The 23,130-nt window shown below is 42.1% G+C and overlaps 1 protein-coding gene across 6 annotated transcripts in view; it reads right to left on the bottom strand.

Annotated features, from left to right (window-relative positions):
- TTC17 (tetratricopeptide repeat domain 17) overlaps nt 1–23,130 on the bottom strand; it is a 147,674-nt gene that overhangs the window by 39,025 nt on the left and 85,519 nt on the right. For 5 of the 6 annotated variants that reach the window (XM_002709063.5, XM_051826131.2, XM_008269968.4 and 2 more), the window contains 3 exons: nt 20,897–21,067; nt 2,412–2,671; nt 1,846–1,999 (listed from right to left, as the gene is read on the bottom strand). In XM_002709063.5, coding sequence (XP_002709109.1) covers nt 1,846–1,999; nt 2,412–2,671; nt 20,897–21,067 — 585 coding nt within the window. The remainder of the gene's footprint in view (nt 1–1,845; nt 2,000–2,411; nt 2,672–20,896; nt 21,068–23,130) is intronic. The other variant, XM_017346067.3, reaches the window with a different exon arrangement.

The raw sequence follows: 23,130 nt of genomic DNA on the forward strand, positions 1-23,130 counted from the left end.
CTTTTCCCCCATAGGCTCACAATTATCTGTTTAATAATTTGCTTTAGCATTTTGCCAGGATTTATCATGAAACTTATTAGTTGGTACTCAGCAGAATCCTTATTTATTTGAAAATTAGGATATTGAATCTCAAGTATTTTGCACCTCTTCCATCCCTTGGAACTTTTCACGGCAATGACAGTAAATGGTTCTATGATCTCATCTGCAAGAATACTCAACGCTCTACTTTGGTCCAACAACCTGAAACCATTTGAAATTGCTTAAGTGCTCACAATACTGAGCTTTAATTTCTACTTTTGTAAGATATTTTTAGTTTTTTGATATAAAGGGAATTAAGCTTATTATAAAATATTTATAAAATAGAAAAGCCATACAGAAGAAAAAAATCATCCACAGCTCTAGCAGCACCAGGGATGACCATTTATGACATTTTTGTGCATTTCTTTCTAGATTTGCTTCTGTGTGCTTGGTTAATACACCATATTTCATCAAATCTAAAATGTCATCAACTCTAAGGTGCACATTATTTTACACAATTTAAAAAAGAAAGAAAAGACTGGCAGTTATTATATAAGATATCATTAGCTGTAATATGTATCTCAATTCCTGAGATACTGAAATGTAAAAAAAATGCAGCTGATGAAATAGAAAATATTTACTACTGGTATTTTTCAAAAATGTATGTATTTTCTAAACACACTCTTCTTTTATACTCCACATTAGAAAGTTCCTCCCCCCTTAACAACACCTACATTTTCTTCCTTTATGATGTTTAATCCACTGGAACTTTCATTTCCATAAGTTTTATAAGTTTGGACAACCTTTTCATTGACACCCAAGACAAACATAATACAGGAAATGCCACTTTTCTTGTGTAACTTGTTCATACATGCTAGCTTCCTTAAAGAACAGAACTAATTCAAGTTTTTTAACTTCACAGCCATGATAATATGTTCTTCTTGGTATCCTTGGTATTTTTTACAACTCACAGTTCATTCTGGGATTGAGCCAAGCCAAGTTGACCCCATTCTTTATATTTTATTTTGTGTCCTCTACTTTTAGCTTTGGTAAGGATTCACAGCAAATTAAACAAGACTCATTTTAATGCAGTTACTTTCAATTTTCAGTACAGTAAAATTTCAGGACAGTAAAAATATCTTCATATTTAGTATTCTAAAAAGAACATAACATTTTAAAAAGGAATTCCATGACCACTATTTAAGTGGTGGAAAAGAAAGTCAGCTGAATGTGTGGCAATGGCCCTTAGCCTGGAGCCCAGAGACAGCCTTCAGAAAACTATGAGCCCTGAACGGATATGCTAAGCTTTGACATACGTGGTTTTCTACGGGGAACAGTTCCAAAACATTTATTCAGACTTTTAAAGAGATACTTGACACATGATAGTTAATATTTACTGAGCCCTACATGTCCAGGGCACTTAAATCACTTTGTGCGTATAAGGTCTTGTAATCCTCTGAACTACCCTCAAGAGGAGATGTGAATATTACCCCCATTTTATAAATAAGACAAAAGGAGGTAAGTGGCAGAACTGGTCTTTGAACTCAGGGAGACTGTCTCAAACCCACACTTTTATGTATTACACTGGATTGTCAAGTTATAAATCCAAGGAATATTTAAGCTTAAGGCGGTAAGAATATAAGCCATATAGACAATGGTAAAAAGTCAAGTCAAACTAAACTTTTTATAATATCAATGAGTGCTTTCTTGTTCATTTTGCCCTTTTATCTTCTCATCTGAACAATGTCTAGTCACGAGCACATACTCTGAGAAATGAGACATTAAGTCTAAAAGACGAAAACTGGCAAATTCAACATTCAAATTTACCTTGTGGCCCAGGAGATGCCACCTTGGGGCCAGTGATCTCCAGGTTTGTTTGGTAACGATGTCCATTTTCTGCTTGATTTGATTCCACCTTTTTCCCAGGAGTTTTCTTATGATCTCCTTTGGGTTTCTTTACTCGTTTAACCTGGAATGTGATCTGGGAAGCAGAAACATGTTAGGGACAAATGAAACCAATTACTAAATCTGCTAATGACGGTGGCTATCAGATAGTCTTGTGCTAGGGTGAAATTCTCTCTGGTTTAATTCTCAGAGATTTCAATGAAAAATGGTTAGTGAAATGAACAAATCTAGCGTAGAATCATGTATAGAGGAGACTGAACAGAAAGATGTCTGAATCAGGCACCTGCAAGTCTATAGACTTTGAGTATGGCTTTACACCCACCCCATTTCTTTATGCTTCCCAGAGGAGTTGGCAATCAATGTGAAGGCTGCCCTGGAGGGTGGGGTTAAGAAGGCCACACTGCCAGCAGAAAGTTCACACTCCATGAACTAGGGCCTTCTGAACCCTGCGCTACCATTTCGTGAGGCCCGAGCTGACCACCTCTTACCCATTCTGTTGCTTCATCATCTTCACTTTTGCAGTCTCCATAGCAAGAGCTTCTGGCCACTCCGTCCTGGGGGCCTTTCTTCAGCACGCGTATCCCCTGCAAGTCTAGACGCCGCCCCTTCATCTCCAGTGCTCCACCAAGGCCCTCCAGAGGCCACGCCTGTTGAAATTCATCCACCAAGGCCAGTATCTCTTCTGACATCTTTGTTTCATCTGAATTCTCCATCTCATCGGAACCATTGCTCTCCTCAACCACTGTACCTGAAATTCAAGGGTCAGCATGTGACTAAGTTACTTGTTCAGGCATTTGAGATTCCAACTTGGCTTTTAGAGAAAAGTTTTGGCACTGTTCAGACACTTGTATAGTTCACCTTCAAGAAAAGTACCATTCAGCATCTTCAAAACTGATAATAAAACCCTATCTTTGTCTTCTGGCTTTTCCCAAGGGCCTGGCTGAAAACAGCTATGTTACATATTATTTTTTGGAAGAAGAGCCCTTTAAAACTCAAACTTAAAACTAGGGGCTGGCCTTGTGGCACACTGGGTTAGGCCATTGCTTGCAATGCCAGCATCCCAAAACGGAGTGCTGGTTTGACTCTCAGCTACTTTGCTTCCAGTCCAGCTTCGCTGACAATGTGCCCGAGAAGGCAGTGGAAGATGGCCCAAGTGCTTGGGCCTGTGCCACCCTTATGGAAGACAAGGATGGAACTCCTGACTCCAGGTTTGGCTGGGTCCAGCAGGGACTGTTGCAGCCATTTGGGAAATGAACCAGTAGATGGAATATCTCTCCCTCTCTGTGGCTCTGCTTTTAAAATAAATTAAGTAAAAAAAAAGAACCAAACAAAAAACCCTAAAAACTTGAGTCAGCAGTGTCTCTCAACTCTGGTGGCATCTGCACTTCCCATCCCACCTTCAGTTACAGAAAATGAGAGTCTGATGTCAGTATAGTGGTACTGTTACAAATGTCTAAAGTATTCTTTCTTGAAAAATCTATAGGACTCTTCCAATGGTTAACATATGCCTATGAAATACATAGCAGTCTTTTCCAGTAAAAGAAACTTTCTAGGCTTCTTAACAATCTGCTGATTTCTACTGCTTTTATTAGGACTGTTTGAAACGAGGGTACAGGTTTGCCAAAGAGGAGTTCTAATTTTCAGTTTCTACCTTGTTTGCTACTATTTTCTTAAAGTTCAAAGTTGTCAGTAGACATCCCAGAGAAGCAGCTGGACAGAGTTGCTACCAGGAACCCAAAGAGGAACTGAATTAGAACTGCCTGGTGTCTGACTTGTAGCACCTGAGCTGTCTCTAAGTCCTCTTCATCTTGTTTTAGGTTTCTTCTTCTTCCTTCTTGTATGGCTACCATTGAATTCTTTATATCCAGACCTGAGACAAGGAAGGGTTTTTGATTATTTGGTTTCAGCGGGGGGGAAAAAAAAGACTTAATAAAGTGCCTTTTGGCCAAAGGGAGGCCACAGGTAACTCTTCCCCAGGGTACAGTGAGAGCTGCACAGGGATGCTGCATTTTGTAACTCTGACTAATTGGAGAGCGTTTAGATTGTTCACCAGTGAAGAGTTCAGCAAACCCAGATTCAAAGGTTACAGCTTCCCCGCACCCTGCCATATGGTGATACCAAAACACCTTAGCAGGAAGGACTTTCACTGACGGAAACCAATATTCCAAGGAGGAGAGGCTGCGGAGCTTGCCGCAGCTTTGTGCTGTGGCCGCCGTCGGGCCTTCCCAAGGCTGCTGGTTCCTAAAGAACACCGCTAAGTATGTACGTGTTCTTATATTCTCTCCTCAAGGGTGGGAAATGGGAGGTCACAAAGATGTTGAGTTAGAAAAATAATCCAGCCTTTATTTATTTAGCATTCGGTATGTCTAAGCTGTACAGAAAGCTGTGCTGGGCAGGAGCAAAGAATATGAAAGTTCTGCAGGAATTACATAGAATTTATTTATAATTGTAATTTGGAGACACAGAGCTAGCTACATTAAAAGAGACAAAATACTTTTTCTAGAGGAAAAAATGTTTGAGTGTGAGCACAACATGCTTCTCAGAGTCAGGAGTCAGAACGGAGAACGGGGAGTCACTCGCATGGTAACAACATTTTTTATTTATTTATTTATTTATTTATTTATTTATTTATTTGACAGGCAGAGTGGACAGTGAGAGAGAGAGACAGAGAGAAAGGTCTTCCTTTGCCGTTGGTTCACCCTCCAATGGCCGCCGCAGCCGGCGCGCTGCGGCTAGCGCACCACGCTGATCTGAAGGCAGGAGCCAGGTACTTATCCTGGTCTCCCATGGGGTGCAGGGCCCAAGCACCTGGGCCATCCTCCACTGCACTCCCTGGCCACAGCAGAGGGCTGGCCTGGAAGAGGGGCAAACGGGACAGAATCTGGCGCCCCGACCGGGACTAGAACCCGGTGTGCCGGCGCCGCTAGGCGGAGGATTAGCCTAGTGAGCCGCCGCGCCGGCCTGGTAACAACATTTTAAAAGAAGTACACGCACAGACTCAGGAGCCCACACACGTCCACACAGGGCAAGGGAGCCACGGGGGAGGATGTTTCCAACCTCAAATTAATGAGGACAAAGAATGTGCCTTGGGGACCTCAGCAGACAAGATGCTTAGGGAAGGAGGGTGGCATTACGAATGTCTGTCAGGAAGACAGTAAGCGGGAGAAGAGTAAGATGAGGGTCATACTCCTGAAAGTCAAAGGCTTGGGGTAGTAACTCAGGCACAAGAAGAGAGAGGACGGAGGACAAAGAACCAGTTAAAAAGGCAGTGCACAAGGTCAGTGTTGTGGCACAGTGCAAGTTCCAACTGCTCAGCTTGCAACCCCGTTCCCTGCTGGTGTGCCTGAGAAGGCAACAGAAGGAGGCCCAAGTGCTTGGACCCTGTCACTTACATGGGGAGGCCCAGATGGAGTTCCAGGCTCCTGGCTTTGGCCTGGCTAGCAGCCATGGCCATTGTGGCCATTTGGGGAGTGAGCCAGCGGATGGAAGATCTCTGTCTCTCCCCTTCTCTCTGTAACTCTGCCTTTCAAATAAATAAATCTTTAAAAAACTATTTACTTGAAAGGCAGAGGCAAGGGGGGAAGGGGGGGGGACGGAAAGAGGTATCATCCATCTACCGTTCAATCCACAAATGGCTGAAATTGCCCTTAAGGCATGCGGATCCTGCTGAAATGCCCATGAGACTATTTCAGGCATGGAAAGCCAAGACACTCTGGGGAAAAAACAAAAAACCTAAATGAAAGATCTCCGCGAGTGAGATCCCAGTGGAAAGAACGGGTCATCAAAGAAAGAGGTACCTTTCTCTGAAGGGAGGAGAGAACTTCCACTTTGACCATGGCCTTGTCTAAATATGATCAGAGTCAGTGAACTCAGGAGGCTTCCATAGCCTTGGCAACTCATGACAAGAGCCTAGGGTGATTACTGACGCCATAAACAAGAGTGTCAATTTGTTAAGTCAACAACAGGAGTCACTGTGTACTTACTCCTCATGTAAGATCTTTGTCCTTAGTGTGCTGTACATTGAGATTTAATCCTATAACTAGTACTCAAACAGTATTTTCACTTTATGTTTCTGTGTGGGAGCAAACTGTTGAAAACTTTACTTAATGTATGCTAAACTGATCTTCTGTATATAAAGAGAATCGAAAATGAATATTGATGTGAATGGAAGGGGAGAGGGAGTGGGAAAGGGGAGGGTTGCGGGTGGGAGGGACGTTATGGGGGGGAAGCCATTGTAATCAATATTCTGTACTTTGGAAATTTATATTCATTAAATAAAAGTTAAAAAACAAAACAAAAAAACAAACAAATGGTTGAAATTGCTGGAGCTGGGCCAATCTGAAGCCAGGAACTAGAAGCTTCTTCCAGATCCCCCACCTGCAGGCAGGGGCCCAAGGACTTGGATCATCTCTGCTGCTTTTCCAGGGAGCATTAGCAAGAAGCTGGATCAGAAGTGGAGCAGCTGGGACTTGAACCAGAGCCCATATAGGATGCTGGCACCGCAGACAGTGGCTTTACTCACATCTAGGGACTAAAATATTTTTAAAAATTAAAAAAATAAGTAGTTCACAATCTACAGGTTATACAAGATAACTTCAAAAAGTTAGTGGGAAAATTGAATCAAAAGACAGCTTGCATCTTCTACAACTTTCTGATGTGCCCTCATTTGAAGTTGGCTATCTTAGGGTGAAGGTAAAGAGAATTTGGAAAACGGGAGGAGGAAGAGGTATGTGACAAAATTTTAGTGCAGAAAAATCAGTAACAGGGCAGAATCAAAGATGGTGTCAAGATTTTATAGTTTAATATAAAAGTGGGGTTTTATTCTGTGAATATAGGCTTAGATTCTGTGAACACGAAAACAGAATGCTGTTTACAAAGAATGGAATTAGTCGTGGGCAACAGTATAATGAGATGGGATTTTAGACACTCATTTTTAAGATTTGTTGCTCCTTGTTGCTGTAACAATGTGCTGAGGGCTTGGGACATAAAAACCCATAGTTACTGGGCAAGGCTAGAATGGATGGAGAAGCCTATCTCCAGATACCGTGCTGTGCAGAGAACACTGTCCTACACGACTGTCCTGGGAAGCTGGGAATACAAAAGTCTGGTTTGGTGACAGATCTGGATTGTAAAGGGATCTCAGGTTTTAATTATACTTGGAGAAAGAAGGGTAAGTAAGTGTTAGACTTGCTGCTTGTGGGACAGATGGCAATGATGCAAACTGAACCAGACTGAGACTCTCATATCTATTTTTGCTTTATCTTTACCATGTACCATTTTCACACTGGAAAAAAAGAGAATAAATATTATGAAGGTGAAGAGAACGTGAGTAACCTGTCAAGAACAGCAAGGATGAGCAGATGTGCTGAGATGGAGATAAACATACAGAGTATAATCAAGACAGAAAGTAGCTCAGCACAACCTGTCAGTGTTCTAAACACTCTGGAGAGTCATATTTAAGTCTGGGCACCTCAGTTTAAGAGACTTTCAAAGAGGAGCGCGTTCATTGGTGAAGTACTTAAACCCACATTAAATAAGGGACTGAGGAAACCAAGAGTGACCCAGTGGTAGGCAGAGCAGATGATATATGGCATAAAGTTAGGCTTGAAAAATATCTCACTGGGAAGATTTTTGAAGATTTACAGACAGAGTGCTTCAGAGATGGTAGAAGAACTAGAAGCCATTTATAACTGGACTAGTTCCAGGAAATGAGGGTACTCAGTTGATGGGAAGCAAAGACGTGGGGTGGAATGGAGTGGACAGGAACAACAGCTAAGGCAATGTGCTATTAATGAGAAATAAGACTGAATTTGTTAGCTTTGTAAGGCAAAATGAGAAATGACAGGTCACACTGTAGCTCAATATTAGAAAATACTGGCATCAGCTGAAAACAGAAGGGGTTATCCAGGGAGAGAATGAGGGAGGTCACCACGCTGAGAATGGAAGCAGAAGCCAGTCAGGGACTTGCTGGAGCCACGACTGCGAGGGAGGAGACGTCAGAAGGCGAGCAGGGAAGCTGTGCTGGGTAAGAAACAGCACTAACAGTCTTGAAGAGAGGTTTCAAGAAGAGTTTCAGCGAGCAGAGCATGCCAAGGTGAGTGCCAGCTTCCAAACAAAGCGGACTGACAGTAAACAGAGGTAGAGCTCATGCATCCGAAGAGACAGCTAGCACAGGAGAGGCCTTCCTTCCAAGTCTGACTCAAAACACTCTTCCAGAAAGTCTTGCATGACTTACATCAACAGGCTCAAGTACCTGATGTGGTTTCTGAAGACAAGCAGGGCACATTGTACCTTTAATAATGGCACCATAGAGAGAATATATCCTTAAAATATGTTCTCACAAATAGAGTATACTGAGGAATTAGACAAACACGGATACAAATTAGGGCTCTGCCAATGCAGGGCCTTAGGAAACTCTGTCTTCAGTTCTGGTGGTCTCTTTAAAAGCCAGTGATCTGCCTGAAGCCAGACAGTAAAGCTGCAGATTTGCATATACAGTGGAATAGCATTTCAAGCCAATCATCAGAAAGCACAAAAGGCGCCGAAGCAATCACTCAGACTGAGACGGCAGGGAAGGGATTCAGTGCTGAGCAGACAATAACTCTGAATTTCCAGCTGCACGGTGGCACCCCTCCTCCTTTTAGAGGGGTCAGTAGAGCAAGGGAAAACCGAGAACACCAGGAAGATAACCTAGAAAGCGAACAGGGACTCTTTTCTGCAACAGCTCATGCGAGGGCTCCCTTTACTCAACAGAGGCTTACTAAGGAGATACTATGGACGCTGGCTTTGCAGCAGCCACCAGACTTACGCAACAGGGTCATGCCTATGTTTGTACAAGTGAGCCTTTACTAGGTTCCAATTGTGTACTAGGCATTAATTATAAATGCTTTCCTAAGTTATTTTATTTAACTACTCAAAACCATTCTGCCGCTTTTTGTTTTTGGTTTATTTTCAACAAAATGAGGTAAAGAGGGACCAGCATTTGGGCAAAGTAGGTTAAGCCACCACCTGCAGAGCCAGCATCCTATATGAGTGCCGGTTCGAGTGCCAGCTGTTTCACTTTCAGTCCAACTCCCTGGATTGGAAGTGCCTGGGAAAGCAGCAAAAAACTGTCCAAGTTACCTGGGCCCCTGCCACTAAGATAGGAGACCCAGATGGAGTTCCTGGCTATTGGCTTTGGACTGGCCCAGTCCTAGCTGTTGTAGCCATTTGGAGAGTGAACCAGAAGATGGAAGATAGATCTCTCTTTCTCTCTCCGTCACTCTTTCAAATAATCTTAAAAAGAAAAAAGAAACAAGATAAAGAAGGCTCAGAAAGATTATGTAACTTGCCCAAGATTCAACAGCTAGTAGATGGTGGAGCCAGGATATAACTATAAAACCTATGACCTCCTTCCACAGCTAAGGTTTTCTGGGGAGGAATTCTAGATGGGTCATTTTCATGCTAATCACTGACAGAATGTACACCAACCTGTAGCACTACGAGGAGTCTGAAAAGGACATGCATATAAAGCAGTCACACACACACACACTCTTTCTCTCATATACACAAATGCATTTTTGTTCTAAGGTTGCCAAATGTGTATTTTTGACAAAGACTGACATTTATTTATTTATTTATTTTTTGACAGGCAGAGTGGACAGTGAGAGAGAGAGAGACAGAGAGAAAGGTCTTCCTTTGCCGTTGGTTCACCCTCCAATGGCTGCCGCGGCCGGCGCACTGCGGCCGGCGCACTGCGGCCGGCGCACCGCAATGATCTGAAGGCAGGAGCCAGGTGCTTCTCCTGGTCTCCCATGGGGTGCAGGGCCCAAACACTTGGGCCATCCTCCACTGCACTCCCTGGCCACAGCAGAGAGCTGGCCTGGAAGAGGAGCAACTGGGACAGAATCTGGCGCCCCAACTGGGACTAGAACCCAGTGTGCTGGCGCCGTAAGACGGAGGATTAGCCTAGTGAGCCGCGGCGCCGGCCTGACCTTTATTCTGAGACCATCTTTGTACTTTTTGACATTAAAATACTGCATTTTATAAAATAATGGTAATAATTCATGGCAGTTTTCTTTAAAATGACTGTGTTGATTACAAAAATAAAGTTCTAACCCATCAAAACCCCACTCTGAGAACAGCAGGTAAAATATCATATATGTGGAACTAGAGGGCCTGAGGATTAATTCTAATTATGCCATATACTGAAGATCTTATGCAAGTAACCTAACTCCTCTGAGTCTCAATTCTTTTCATCCATAGGATGGGCTTAATAATATCTATTTCACAAGGCTAAAAGATAACTAACACTTTGTGAATGATAGAGTGCAACAAAAATATAGTGATTGTTATAACATTTGATTATTGGAAAGAATTTAGCTATTTATATTTCTTCACATTTTTCCCCAAAAAGAACATTTCTCAAAAATTCTTTAAAGTCTATGCAAGGCATTTAGCCAACAAAAGAAATTTTTCTGGTTGTGATAAGCTTTCCATAGGAAGCCTACTGGTATGAATATGCTAACTTCTATGCTAACTATCGTCCCATGGACTTGTTGTCAGCATCTAGGGAATAAGAAAGAATGCACTGGGAGAATTTAGACACAGGCAAAGCAAGGTTAACACCTGACAGAAAAACTCGGATGAGCCATTATCATATCAGGGAACTGACAGGCAGCCTGCACGATGCTGAAGGGACCTGGGGATCACTTAGTCCCTCCCAGTCAGGGCAACCAGTGTGGGCCAAAGGGAACCACATGGGAACACAGGACTAAAGACACACACTGCGTCATAATCTGTCTCACACAATAAAGTGTTCATAAAAAGGGGAGACAGAGCAAGATTTCGGCTGTGTTTTAGTCTTAATTGTCCCATGGGACAAAAGACTAACTTGTTTGTCACAAATATCCTGGATTAAGGATTCCAAGATAGCAGAATAGGGAGTTAGTTTACTGCTCTAGTTTAGGGGAAGATAGTTAAAACAAACAAACAAACAAACAACAACAACAACAACAGTGGAGAGCGTGCAATCTCAGGGAAGAGCTGGGGAGAAAACTGCAGAGGAAATGCCATGGGAGTTTCCAGGCACACTGTGGATCTACATGGAGGGTGTGGACATGCACAGATGAGGACTCCAGCAGCCGAGAGCCTTGGCACCAGCTTTGGAGATTACAGCAGCCCAAGTCACTGGCAATAAAGTTGTGGGAAGAGCCTGGTGTGAGTCTAGCTTGGAGCCCAGAGGGAGGACAGTGTACCTGCCAACCTAGAGGGGAAAAAAGGTGGGGGAAGCATGTTTCTCTCTCACTGACTACCTGGCACCAGCGTCCTATAACTAGCTGAGATAGGGCAGGCGCCATTTTGGACATACATAACAGCTGCGCCAGCTTGTGTCTGTGAGCCCAGCAACCAATGGAGAGGAGACACCTGAGTCTGCCTGGAAGACCTGACAGACAGCTGGGCGCTAGTGACTGTAGGAGCCTGGTGTGTTGGAACGGACTATGAAAACACGGTAGCTGCATGGGAGGATCAGGGTGTGGCTGGGTCTCTGAGTGGTCACTGTGGGCGGCTCCACACAGTTAGGGCTCCCTGATTGCCTGGTAAGAGACGTTGCTGTGGGATCTGTGCTCACACTGAGGACTGCATGGGTCCTCTGTGTGGTTCTTGTGGCAGTGCAGAGGAATACTGCAACCACTGGGGGCTAGAGCCTGGGTACTGGTCTCCTTGGAGGAGAGGAGGTGAGCATAAGACTATGCCAACAGAGCTGATCAAACCCTCCCCTTTGACCAAAGGGAAAAAAAAAAGAGATTTACCACGCCCAACTTGGGTGTTACCTTGGACACTCTCCTTACCCTGGAGCACTGAACAGGGCTCCCAGGCAACACCCAGCACACACCTCTGGGTATTCACTGAAAGAGTGGACGCTCCATTAAGTCACAAAGGCCTAGTTCAAAGATAAAAGCCATCACAGGGGGAAAAAAAAACCCCAACAAGTACCTCCAGAAATGCCTAAAAATAAACACAGAAATTCAAGAAGTAATAAGGAAGGCAACGTGATGCTCCCAAAGGAACACAACATGATGCATAGATTGAAGAAATGATCATAGGAATACTCAGAAGTAATCAGAAGCAAATCAACAGAGCCGGCGCCGTGGCTCAATAGGCTAATCCTCCACCTTGCGGCGCCGGCACACCGGGTTCTAGTCCCGGTTGGGGCGCCGGATTCTGTCCCGGTTGCCCCTCTTCCAGGCCAGCTCTCTGCTATGGCCAGGGAGTGCAGTGGAGGATGGCCCAGGTGCTTGGGCCCTGCACCCCATGGGAGACCAGGAAAAGCACCTGGCTCCTGGCTCCTGCCAGGATCAGCGCGGTGCGCCGGCTGCAGCGGCGGCCATTGGAGGGTGAACCAACGGCAAAGGAAGACCTTTCTCTCTCTGTCTCTCTCTCTCACTGTCCACTCTGCCTGTCAAAAAAAAAAAAAAAAAAAAAAAAAGAAGCAAATCAACAAATTAAAAAAAATCCATACATGAAATGAATGAAAATTTTCCCATGAAATTGAGATTTTAAAGCAAAATAAAGTGAAATATTGGAAATGAAGAATTTAACACATCGAACAAAAAATGTGGAGGAGAGCCTTAATAACAGACTTGGTGAGGCAGAATAAAGAATATCTGAGTTAGAAGACAAAGCTCTGGAAATTTTGTAGTCAGACCAAAAAGAAAAAAAAAAAAGAAGAAATTAGAAAACTGAAAAAATAGTCTTGGAGGTTTATGGAATACTAACAAATGACCTAACATACAGGTCTTAGGAGCTCCTGAAGGCGTGGAAAGAGAGAATGGATTAGAAGGCCTTTTTAGTGAAATAATAGCAGAAAACTTCCCTGGTTTGGAGAAAGGAAGGGACATTCAAGTACAGCAAGCACATAGAACTCCTAATAGACATGATCAGAAAAGACTTCACCATGATATATTGTAGTCAAACTCTCCACAGTAAAACATAAAGATTCAAAAATGTGCACAACAGAAACGCCAGATTACTTTCAGAGGATCTCCAATTAGACTCACAGTGGACTTCTCATCAGAAACCCTACAGGCTAGGAGACAATGGCAAGATGTATCCTAAGTCTTGAGAGAAAAAAACTGTCAAATCAGATTCTATACCCTGCAAAGTTCTCATATGAAGGTGAAATAAAGACTTTCTGTAACAAACAGAAATTGAAAGAATTTGTCACCACCTGTCCAGACTTAAAAAAGATACTTAAGGATGTGCTACACACAGAAACATAGACACATGGTCATCACTATGAAAGAAGGTGAAGGCAGAAAATCTTCCAGTAAAAGTACAAATGAAATCCAAAGTAAACAATAGGAATATTTATGGAAAAACTACAGATCCAAGTTGTTACTTATCAATAGTCACCTTGCATGTAAATGGCCTAAAGTCTCCAGTTCAAAGATACAGATGAGCTGCACGGATTAACTAACGTTAATGGATCTAAAGAGAGACACAGACTCCAATACAATGGTAATGCTGGACTTCAATAGCCCACTTTCTGCACTGGACAGAAAAACCAGACAGAAACTGGGCAAGGAAACAGAGTTAACTGACATAGACCAAATGGACCTAACAGATATCTACATAACTTTTCATCCTGCAGTTGCAGAATACACATTCTTCTCACCAATGCATGGTACTTTCTCTGGGGTTGACCACATGCTAGGCTATAAAACAAATCCAAAAAAATCAATAGCATTCCATGCATCTTCTATGAAGATGGAAATCAACAACTCAAGAATCTCTAGGACATATGTAGACACATGGAGACTGAACAACATACTCCTGAATGAACAGTGGGTCATAGAAAAAATAAAAAAATTTCTGGAAACAAATGACAATGACAATACAATGTTTCAAATCTTAAGGAATACAGAAAAAGCAATGTTAAGAGGAAAGTTTATAGCAATTGGTGCCTACATCAAGAAATTGGAAAGGCACCAAATAAATGAGCTATCAATGCATCTCAAGGACCTAGAACAACAACAGCAAACGAAACCCAAAATTAGTAGGAGAAAAGAAATAATTAAAATTAGAGAAGAAATGAAATTGAAACAAAACAAAGCAAAATAAAAAAATACAAAGGACCAGAGAAACAAAGAGCTGGTTTTTTGAAAAAATCAATAAAATTGGTCAACTAACCAAACAAATAAACAAACAAAAGCAGGGAGAACACTCTCAGATCAATAAAATTAGAGATGAAAAAGGAAATGTAACAATAGATACCAGAGAAATAAAAGAGTCATCAGAAATTACTATAAAGAGCTGTATGCCAACAAATCAGGAAACCCAGAAGAAATGGATAGACTCCTGGACATACTCAACCTACCTAAATTGAGCCATGAAGACACAGAACACCCAAACAGACCAATAACCAAGATGGAAATTGAATCAGTAATAAATACCCTCAAAACAAAGAAAAGCCCAGGACCAGATGCCTTCACTGCTGAATTCTACCAGACATTTAAAGAACTAACTCCAATTCTTCTCAAGCTATTCAAGACAAAAGAAAGGGAGGCAATCCTCCAAACTCCTTCTATGAAGCCAGCATCACTTTAACTCCTAGACCTAAAAAAGATACAACAGAGAAAGAGAACTACAGACTAATTTCCTTGATGAAAATAGACACAAAAATGCTCAACAAAACACTAGCCAATTGAACACAACAACACATCTAAAAGATCATTTACCCAGACCAAGTACAGGGATGGTTCAACATTTGCAAATCAATCAATGTGATCCTTCACATTAACAAACTGAAGAACAAAAACCATATGATTATTAATAGATACAGAGAAAGCAGTTTATAAAATGCAACACCCTTTCATGATGACAACTTTAAGCAAATTGGGCATAGAAGAACATTCCTCAACATTATCAAGGGAATTTATGACAAACCCATGACCAGTATCCTATTGAATGGAGAAAAGTAGGAAGCATTTCCACTGAGATCTGGAACCAGACAACAATGCCCACTCTCATCACTGCTATTCAATATAGTCTTAGAAGTTTTAGCCAGAGCCATTAGGTAAGAAAAAGAAATCAAAGGGATACAAATTGGGAAGGAGGAAGTCAAACTCTCCCTATTTACAGATGACATGATTCTATATATAGGGGATCCAAAAGACTCCACTAAGAGGCCAATGAAACTCATGAGAGTTTGTTAAAATAGCAGGGTATAAAATCAACAAAGAAAAATCAACAGCCTTTATATACACAGACAATGCCATGGCTGAGAAATAACTTATTTTAATATCAATCCCATTCACAATAGCTGTAAAAAAATTAAATACCTTGGAATATAGTTAACCAAGCACGTCAAAGATCACTATGATGAAAATTATAAAACATTAAAGGAAGAAACAGAAGAAGACACACACAAAAAAAATGGAAAAAATCTTCATGTTCATGGATTGGAAGAATCAATATCACCAAAATGTCCATATAACCAAAAGCAATTTACAGATTCAATGCAATACCAATCAAAATACCAAAGACATTCATCTCAGATATAGAAAAAAAATGATGCTGAAAATCATATGGAAACACAGGAGACCTGAATAGCTAAAGCAATCTTATACAACATAAACAAAGCTGGAGGCATCACAATATCAGACTTCAAGACATACTACAGGGCAGTTATAATCAAAATAGCCTAGTACTGGCATAGAAACAGATGGAGAGGCCAATGGAACAGAACAGAAACACCAGAAATCAACCCCCGCATCTACAATTTATCTTCGACAAAGAAGCTAAAACCAATCCCTGGAGCAAGGACAGTCTCTCCAACACATGGTGCTGGGAAAACTGGATCTCTGCCCGCAGAAATATGAAACAAGACCCCTACCTTACATCCTAAATAAAAATCAACTCAAAATGGATCAAAGACCTAAATCTATGACCCAATACCATCAATTTATTAGAAAACATTGGGGAAATCCTGCAAGACATTAGCACAGGCAAAGACTTCTTGGAAAAGACCCTTAGAGGCACAGGCAATCAAAGCCAAAATTGACAAATGGGATTACATCAAATTGAGAAGCTTCTGCACTGCAAAAGAAACACTCAGCAAAATGAAGAGGCAACTGAGAGACTGAGAGAAAATATATGCAAACTATTAAACTGATGAAAGATTAATATATATACAGAATATATACAGGAACTCAAGAAACTCAACAACAATGAAACAACCCAGTTAAGAAATGGGCAAAGGATTTAAACACACATTTTTATTTATTTTATTTTTATTGTTTTTTACAGGTAAAGTGGACAGTGAGAGAGAGAGACAGACAGAAAGGCTTACTTTTCCGTTGGTTCAATCCCCAATGGCCGCTGTGGCCAGCGTGCTGTGGCCTGCACACTATGTTGATCCGAAGCCAGGAGCCAGGTGCTTCCTCCTGGTCTCCCATGGGGTGCAGGGCCCAAGCACTTGGGCCATCCTCCACTGCCTTTCCGGGCCACAGCAGAGAGCTGGACTGGAAGAGGGGCAACTGGGACAGAATCCGGCGCCCCGACTAGGACTAGAAGCTGGGTGGGCCGGCGCTACGGCTCAATAGGCTAATCTTCCACCTGCGGTGCTGGCACACCGGGTTCTAGTCCTGGTCAGGGCGCCGGATTCTGTCCCGGTTGCCCCTCTTCCAATCCAGCTCTCTGCTGTGGCCCAGGAGTGCAGTGGAGGATGGCCCAAGTGCTTGGGCCCTGCACCCCATGGGAGACCAGGAGAAGCACCTGGCTCCTGCCATCGGATCAGCGCAGTGTGTCAGCCGTGGCGGCCACTGGAGGGTGAACCAACTACAAAGGAAGACCTTTCTCTCTGTCTCTCTCTCTCACTGTCCACTCTGCCTGTCAAAAAAAAAAAAAAAAAAAAAAAAAAAAAAAAAAAAAAAAAAAAGAGGCTGGGGTGCTGGCGCCGCAGGTGGAGGATTAGCCTAGTGAGCTGCGGCGCCGCCTAAACAGACATTTTTCAACAGAGGAAATACAAATGGCAACAGACACATGAAAAAATGCTTAGGATCACTAGCCACCAAGGAAATCTAAACCAAAACCACAATGAGGTTTCACCTTACCCTCTTAGAATGGCTTTCAAACAGAAATCAAGCAATAAATGCTGGTGAGGATGTAAGGAAAAAGGTACCCTAATTCACTGCTCGTGGGAATGTAAACTGGTATAGCCACTGTGGAAGACAGTATTGAGTTACCTCAGAAATCTGAATATAGACCTACCAGCCATCCCACTCCTGGGAATATACCCAAGGGAAATGAAATCAGCATATCAAAGAGCTATCCGTACCCCCATGTTGACTGCAGCTCAATTCACAATAGCTAAGATATGGAATCAACCCAATTGCAGTCAACTGAAGACTGGATAAAGAAAATTATGGGAAATGTACACCATGGGGTAATACACAGGGGTAAAAAAATGAAATCCTGTCATTTGCAACAAAATGGATACAACTGGAAAACATTATACTTAGTGAAATAAGCGAGTCCCAAGAGGACAAACACCACATGTTCTCCCTGACCTGTGGTACTAACAGAGCACCTAAACGATAATCTATGGAAGTGGACTGACACTTTGAGAAGACTTTGAACAGCCCTTGTCTTGACTGTTGAGGAACAGTTTTGTTTTTTAATGCTATTTGTGGAACACTTTACTTAGAATAATCTTCTGTGTATAATGTTAATTGAAAATAGATGTTAGTAAAAAAATAAGAATGGGAATGGAGAGGGAGGAAGAGAAAGGGTGGGAGTGCAGTTAGGATGGGAAGAATCACTGTGTCCCTAAAGTTGTATTTATGAAATGCAGTAAGTTTTCATATCTTAAATAAAAGGTTGCTGGGGAGAAAAATAAAGGGAAGGTATGATGGAGAATTGAAAAAAAAAAGAAAAAATAAATATCCTGGTGATCAGGGAGATGTACTGTTTTGGAACAAGGACTGTTTCTATAAATGGAATAAAATGCCCCTGAACATTAATCTGCTTTGTTTCTAATGGTTCTGAGCATACCAAGTAAGCTCATGTAGTTCATCTAGTTGTGTTTGTATCATGACGCCAAAAAGACATGATGTTACCAAGAACCAAAGGAAAAGTTCACATGCAAATGGACAACCTGGTTATCTAGTTTAAGAATTAATCTCTCAGGTCTGGCACTGTGGCGTAGAGGGTTAAGCCTCTGGCTGCAGCGCCAGCATCCCATATTGGCACCAGTTAAAGTCCTGGCTGCTCTACTTCTGATCTAGCTCCCTGCTGAAGTGCCTGGGATAGCAGTGGAACATGGCTCAAGTGTTTGGGCTCCTGCATACACGTGGGAGGCCTAGATGAATCTCCTGGCTCCTGCATTTGGCCTGGCCCAGCCTTAGCCGTTACAATCATTTGGAGAGTGAACAAATAGATGGAAGACTTCTCTGTGATTCTGCCTTTCAAATAAAATAAATCTTCTAAAAAAAAAAAAAAAACAGAAATAAAAGAATTAATCTCTCTGGAGTTGGTAAGTGTTAATACGTTTCCTTAAAGTCCAATAATTTCTGGTAGAATGCATGAAACACAATTGCTAAACCCACAAAGGTCAAAGTCACAAATTCCCCTTTGAGGTTTAGTTTGCATATTTAGATATCATATACAACAATCTCAGAAGGAAAAATGTTTTAAAAATTGCTAAATATGTTAATGTAACCTACACAGAAAGGTAAACATCACATTTCATTAAAAATATTTATTACATATAGGAACATAAAGTTATATAGGACAAGGGATGTTAGAGGCTCACATAGTCAGGAAACCAACCATACAAGCAATTAATGTTGTATGAAATGTGCTTTATGTAGCAGATAAAGCCACTGCCTGTGATCCTGGCATCCCAAATGGGTGCTGGTTCTAGTCCTGGCTGCACCACTTCCAATCCAGCTCCCTACTAAGGCACCTAGGAAAGCAGCAAAAGATGGCTCAAGCATTTAGGCCTCTGCTCCCACATGGGAGAACCAGAAGTTCCTGGCTCCTGATTTCAGACTGACCCAGCTCTAGCCATCACGGCCATCTGGGGAGTGAACTAGAAAATGGAAGATATTCTCTCTCTCTTTCTGCCTCTGCCTCTGCCTCTCCTTCTCTGTAACCCTGACTTTCAAATAAATAAATCCATCTTACAAACAAACAAAAAAAAAAAAAAAAAGGAAAAGAAATGTGCCTCAACAAAAAGTAGAAACAAGTCAGTAGGTGGGGTACCTAACACTTGGAAACTTGGAAACCTTTGTGAATGCCTCACAGAGAGGGTGACTTTTTTTTTTTTTTTTTTTTTTTTTTTTTTTAAAGATTTGTCTATTTATTTGAAAGGCAAAATTAGAGAGAGACAATGAGACAGAGAAAGAGATCTTCCATCTTCCGGTTCATTTCCCAAATGGTCCCAACTGCTGGGGCTGGACCAGGCTGCAGCCAGGAGCCTGGAGCTTCTTCTAGTTCTCCCACGTATGTGCAGGTGCCCAAGGACTTTGGGTTATCTTCTGCTGCTTTCCAAGGTACGTTAACAGGGAGCTGGATCAGAAGCAGAGCAGCCGAGACTTGAACCAACATCCCTATGGGACGCTGGAACTGCAGATGGCGGCTTCTCCCACTAGGCCACAGCACCGGCCTCTAGGTGGTGACTTTTGAGCTGGGTCTTGAACACGTGTGGGAGTTATCCATATAAAGCAGAGTCCCTAGAGGCCATTTCCAGCCTGACCAAGTGACATGGAGGCTCAAAACAGCATGGGATGAGGGGAATAAAGACCAGAATGCCTTATGACCCAAACTAAGACTTCTGGATTCTTCCTACAGAGAGCTACAGAAAAATTTGAATCTAGGCAACTTACCTGATCAGATTTTAGAAGCAACTCTTGGGACACATGAGAAACTGGTGGCAGTGGTTACTTCTACTTTTTAAATTCTGTATTGATTACATGTCCTCTCTTCCTCTCCATGTATATAGGCTATGCAACAGTGCAGGCAGAAATGAAGAGAATCTGAATTCAGGCAGTGGCAGAGGAAACAGGTGACGAGAAGACAGATTCAACAGGTCTTAGAGACTGATTAGGATATAGTGCTGCCAGACTAGAAACACAGGAATTAGAAGCAGTTCAGAAAATTGAGTGAAAGTGAGGACAAGTTCAACTCTGTATATGTTAAATATGTGGAAATAAGATCTAGAGTTGCAGAGAATGTTTTAGTTGAAAATATGGATTTGGAGTCATTGGAGTATTCAAAGGTACCTGAATCACCAAGAGATAACACATGGATAGAAGGGTAAAAAAGGACTAACGTTAAGATTCTGGGTAATCCAACAAACAAAGCACAGAATAAATAAAAAGCAAAGGAAATGGAAGAAGATGGTCTGAGGACAGGAGCAAATGATATTCCGGAAACTAAGAGAAGAGAGTTTCAAGAGTGGGGAGTAGAACACAGCTCCAAATGTGGTCAAGTGGTCAAGTAGGATGGACGCTAACGAAAAAAGTCATTCATTTTGGCAATTCTGAATTGAGTGATAATCTTAAGAACTACTCAGTATAGCATAACTCAAAACAAACAGACTTTTAGCAGAGGGTCTAGTAACTATGCCCATTATTCCAAATCCTAATACTTTACTGGGTCAGTATAAATACAACTCATCTTCCTTTTCTCAATGACTCATTCAATAGAATGACACTAAGAAGGAAGACTGGTACATCAACAAGTCAGATCTGTTCTAGCAAAAAGTGACACTGAAGTGGAGGAGAACGAAGGCATGAGAAGCACGTTTCACCTGTGGCCTGGCTTCTGCCTCACCATCTGAGGAACACCCTCACAATCCCACAATATAACAAGCAGTGATGTGAAAAGAAGGAAACAAACTCTTGAAAGCAGAGAAAGGCTAAGCTTAAAGCTTGAGAGTTGATCCCCACCCCCGCCCCGAAGTATAGCCCAGGTCAAAGCAACTTACTCTCCAGTCTAAGGGCCTCTGAGTGTCTCCCTGAATTCTCAACAGAAAGCACGGGGTCCTCCTCTGCTCCCTTCTCAGACGGCTCCTCGTAAGCAGCATCTAGTGCCTGTGCGTTGTCAAAGTATTTCTGCTTGTCGTGGCTGTTGTCCAGGGTTTTCTCATGACAATGACCTCAAAGACAAGAGACACACAGCACATGAGAAACATCTCTCTTATGTAGTTCCATAGTGCAAGGTCCCAAAATATTAAGAGGTAAAAGGTGACAATGCTAATTTTTCTCCAGCAGAATGCACAAAAACCAGTGAGCTGGAGGACCCAAAGCCAGATCATTATTGTGATTTAAGGTTTTACACTGAAGTGCAAGTTATAGCTGCTATGGTACTGGGTTGGTGCAAATACAACTTATCTTACTTCTTTCAATGAGCTAGTCGATAAACGACACTAAGAAGACTGGTACATAAATGAGTAAAATCTGTTCTAGCAAAACGTGAATGAGTATTTTGTTTGGGGAGGCATAAACAACAAAGATCAAGCCCTAAGACCTTATTCCATTCACAATGGCTATGAACTATTTCCTTGAAGTTAAAAATATCATCCAAAAGCTTTTTTTCGTCTTTCAAAGGTGAGAAATAACCAATTAATACCTGAATAAGGCTGAGATAAATGAATTATGGCAGAGAAGTAATAATATTCTTACATTGAAGCTTAAAATGAAATACACCAGGCCAGTGCTGTGGTGCAGGTTAAGCCTCCACCTGTGGCGCCAGCATCTCACATGGGCACCAGTTACTATCCCGGATGCTCCTCTTCTAATCCAGCTCTCTGTTTATGGCCTGAGACAGCAGTGGAGATTGCTCAAGTCCTTGGGCCCCTGCACCCACATAAGAGACCCAAGGAAGCTCCTGATCAGCCCAGCTCTGATCACTGCAGCCACTGGGGAGTGAACCAGTGAACAGAAGACTTTTCTCTCTGTCTCTCCTTGTCTGGCTGTGATTCTGCCTCTCCAATAAATAAAATCTTAAAAAAAGTGAGAGATTATAAAAAATTAAAACCCAAAAAACTAAAGGGGGATGATGTCAGAGAGTTCACATTTAAGACTACAACATAATAAAGGCACCTGTTTTTCTTCTGGAAAACAAGTTCTAATTGTGTGGATAAAAATTTACCTAAGCATAAAATAGCACAACTTGAGTGTAATCCTGGCACACTTTGATATATATATATATATATATTTTTTTTTTTTTTTTTTTTGACAGGCAGAGTTAGACAGTGAAGAGAGAGACAGAGAAAGGTCTTCAGTTTTTCCATTGGTTCACTCCTCAAATGGCTGCAACAGCCGGCACGCTGCACTGATCTGAAGCCAGGAGCCAGGTGCTTCCTCCTGGTCTCCCATGCGGGTGCAGGGCCCAAGCACTTGGGCCATCCTCCACCACCTTCCCGGGCCACAGCAGAGAGCTGGACTGGAAGAGGAGCAACTGGACAGAACCCGGCGCCCCAACCGGGACTAGAACCCGAGGTGCTGGCACTGCAGGCGGAGGATTAGCCTAGTGAGTGGCGGCGCCAGCCCTCTTGATATATTTTTGACATGTTCAGTGAGACTAACATCTACTATAATTTTACCAAATGAGCTGAAGGGTTTTGATTCTATTAAGGATTATATATTAATGTAGACAAATATTCCCATTATTTGGTTTTATCTAATGTTCAATCTCTGGGTAGGGGTATTTGTTAGTAGTCTAATATGTCTGCTGTGGCAGAGACCTGGCTATGGTATCTGTCTCTCCTTTGAACACCAATGGTAAATGCCAGTTGATTTAGTTCACTGAAGATGTGTTGTCTTACTCCCTTATGCGCCATCTATACCGTCATTGAGGAGGCATATTGAGTGGAAGTCCATGACTTTCCTATTAGAGGACAAATACTTTGGATAAGAATGTATGAGTACTGCTATCCTCTACTCAGCAGAACATTCCAACATTTTGCAACATTCATTTTTTAGAGAATGTTCTCTCAAAGAGATAGATGGACCCAATTAAACTACAACCAATGTCACTACAAGAAGTCTCTCTGTGGATTCAATGACATCCTTTTGGATTCCTTAAGAAAGTACTTCTCATAAGATTTCCCTTCACAGACTGAGAAAGCATAATGAACTCAGAATCTTCTTCCAATTCTAATAAATTTGGAGTAAGGAGGTCACATGTTTAGGGAGTAACCTTCCATTTGCCAATTCT

Source organism: Oryctolagus cuniculus, chromosome 1 (genome assembly GCF_964237555.1).
Source record: "Oryctolagus cuniculus chromosome 1, mOryCun1.1, whole genome shotgun sequence".
NCBI classification, from domain to species: Eukaryota; Metazoa; Chordata; class Mammalia; order Lagomorpha; family Leporidae; genus Oryctolagus; species Oryctolagus cuniculus.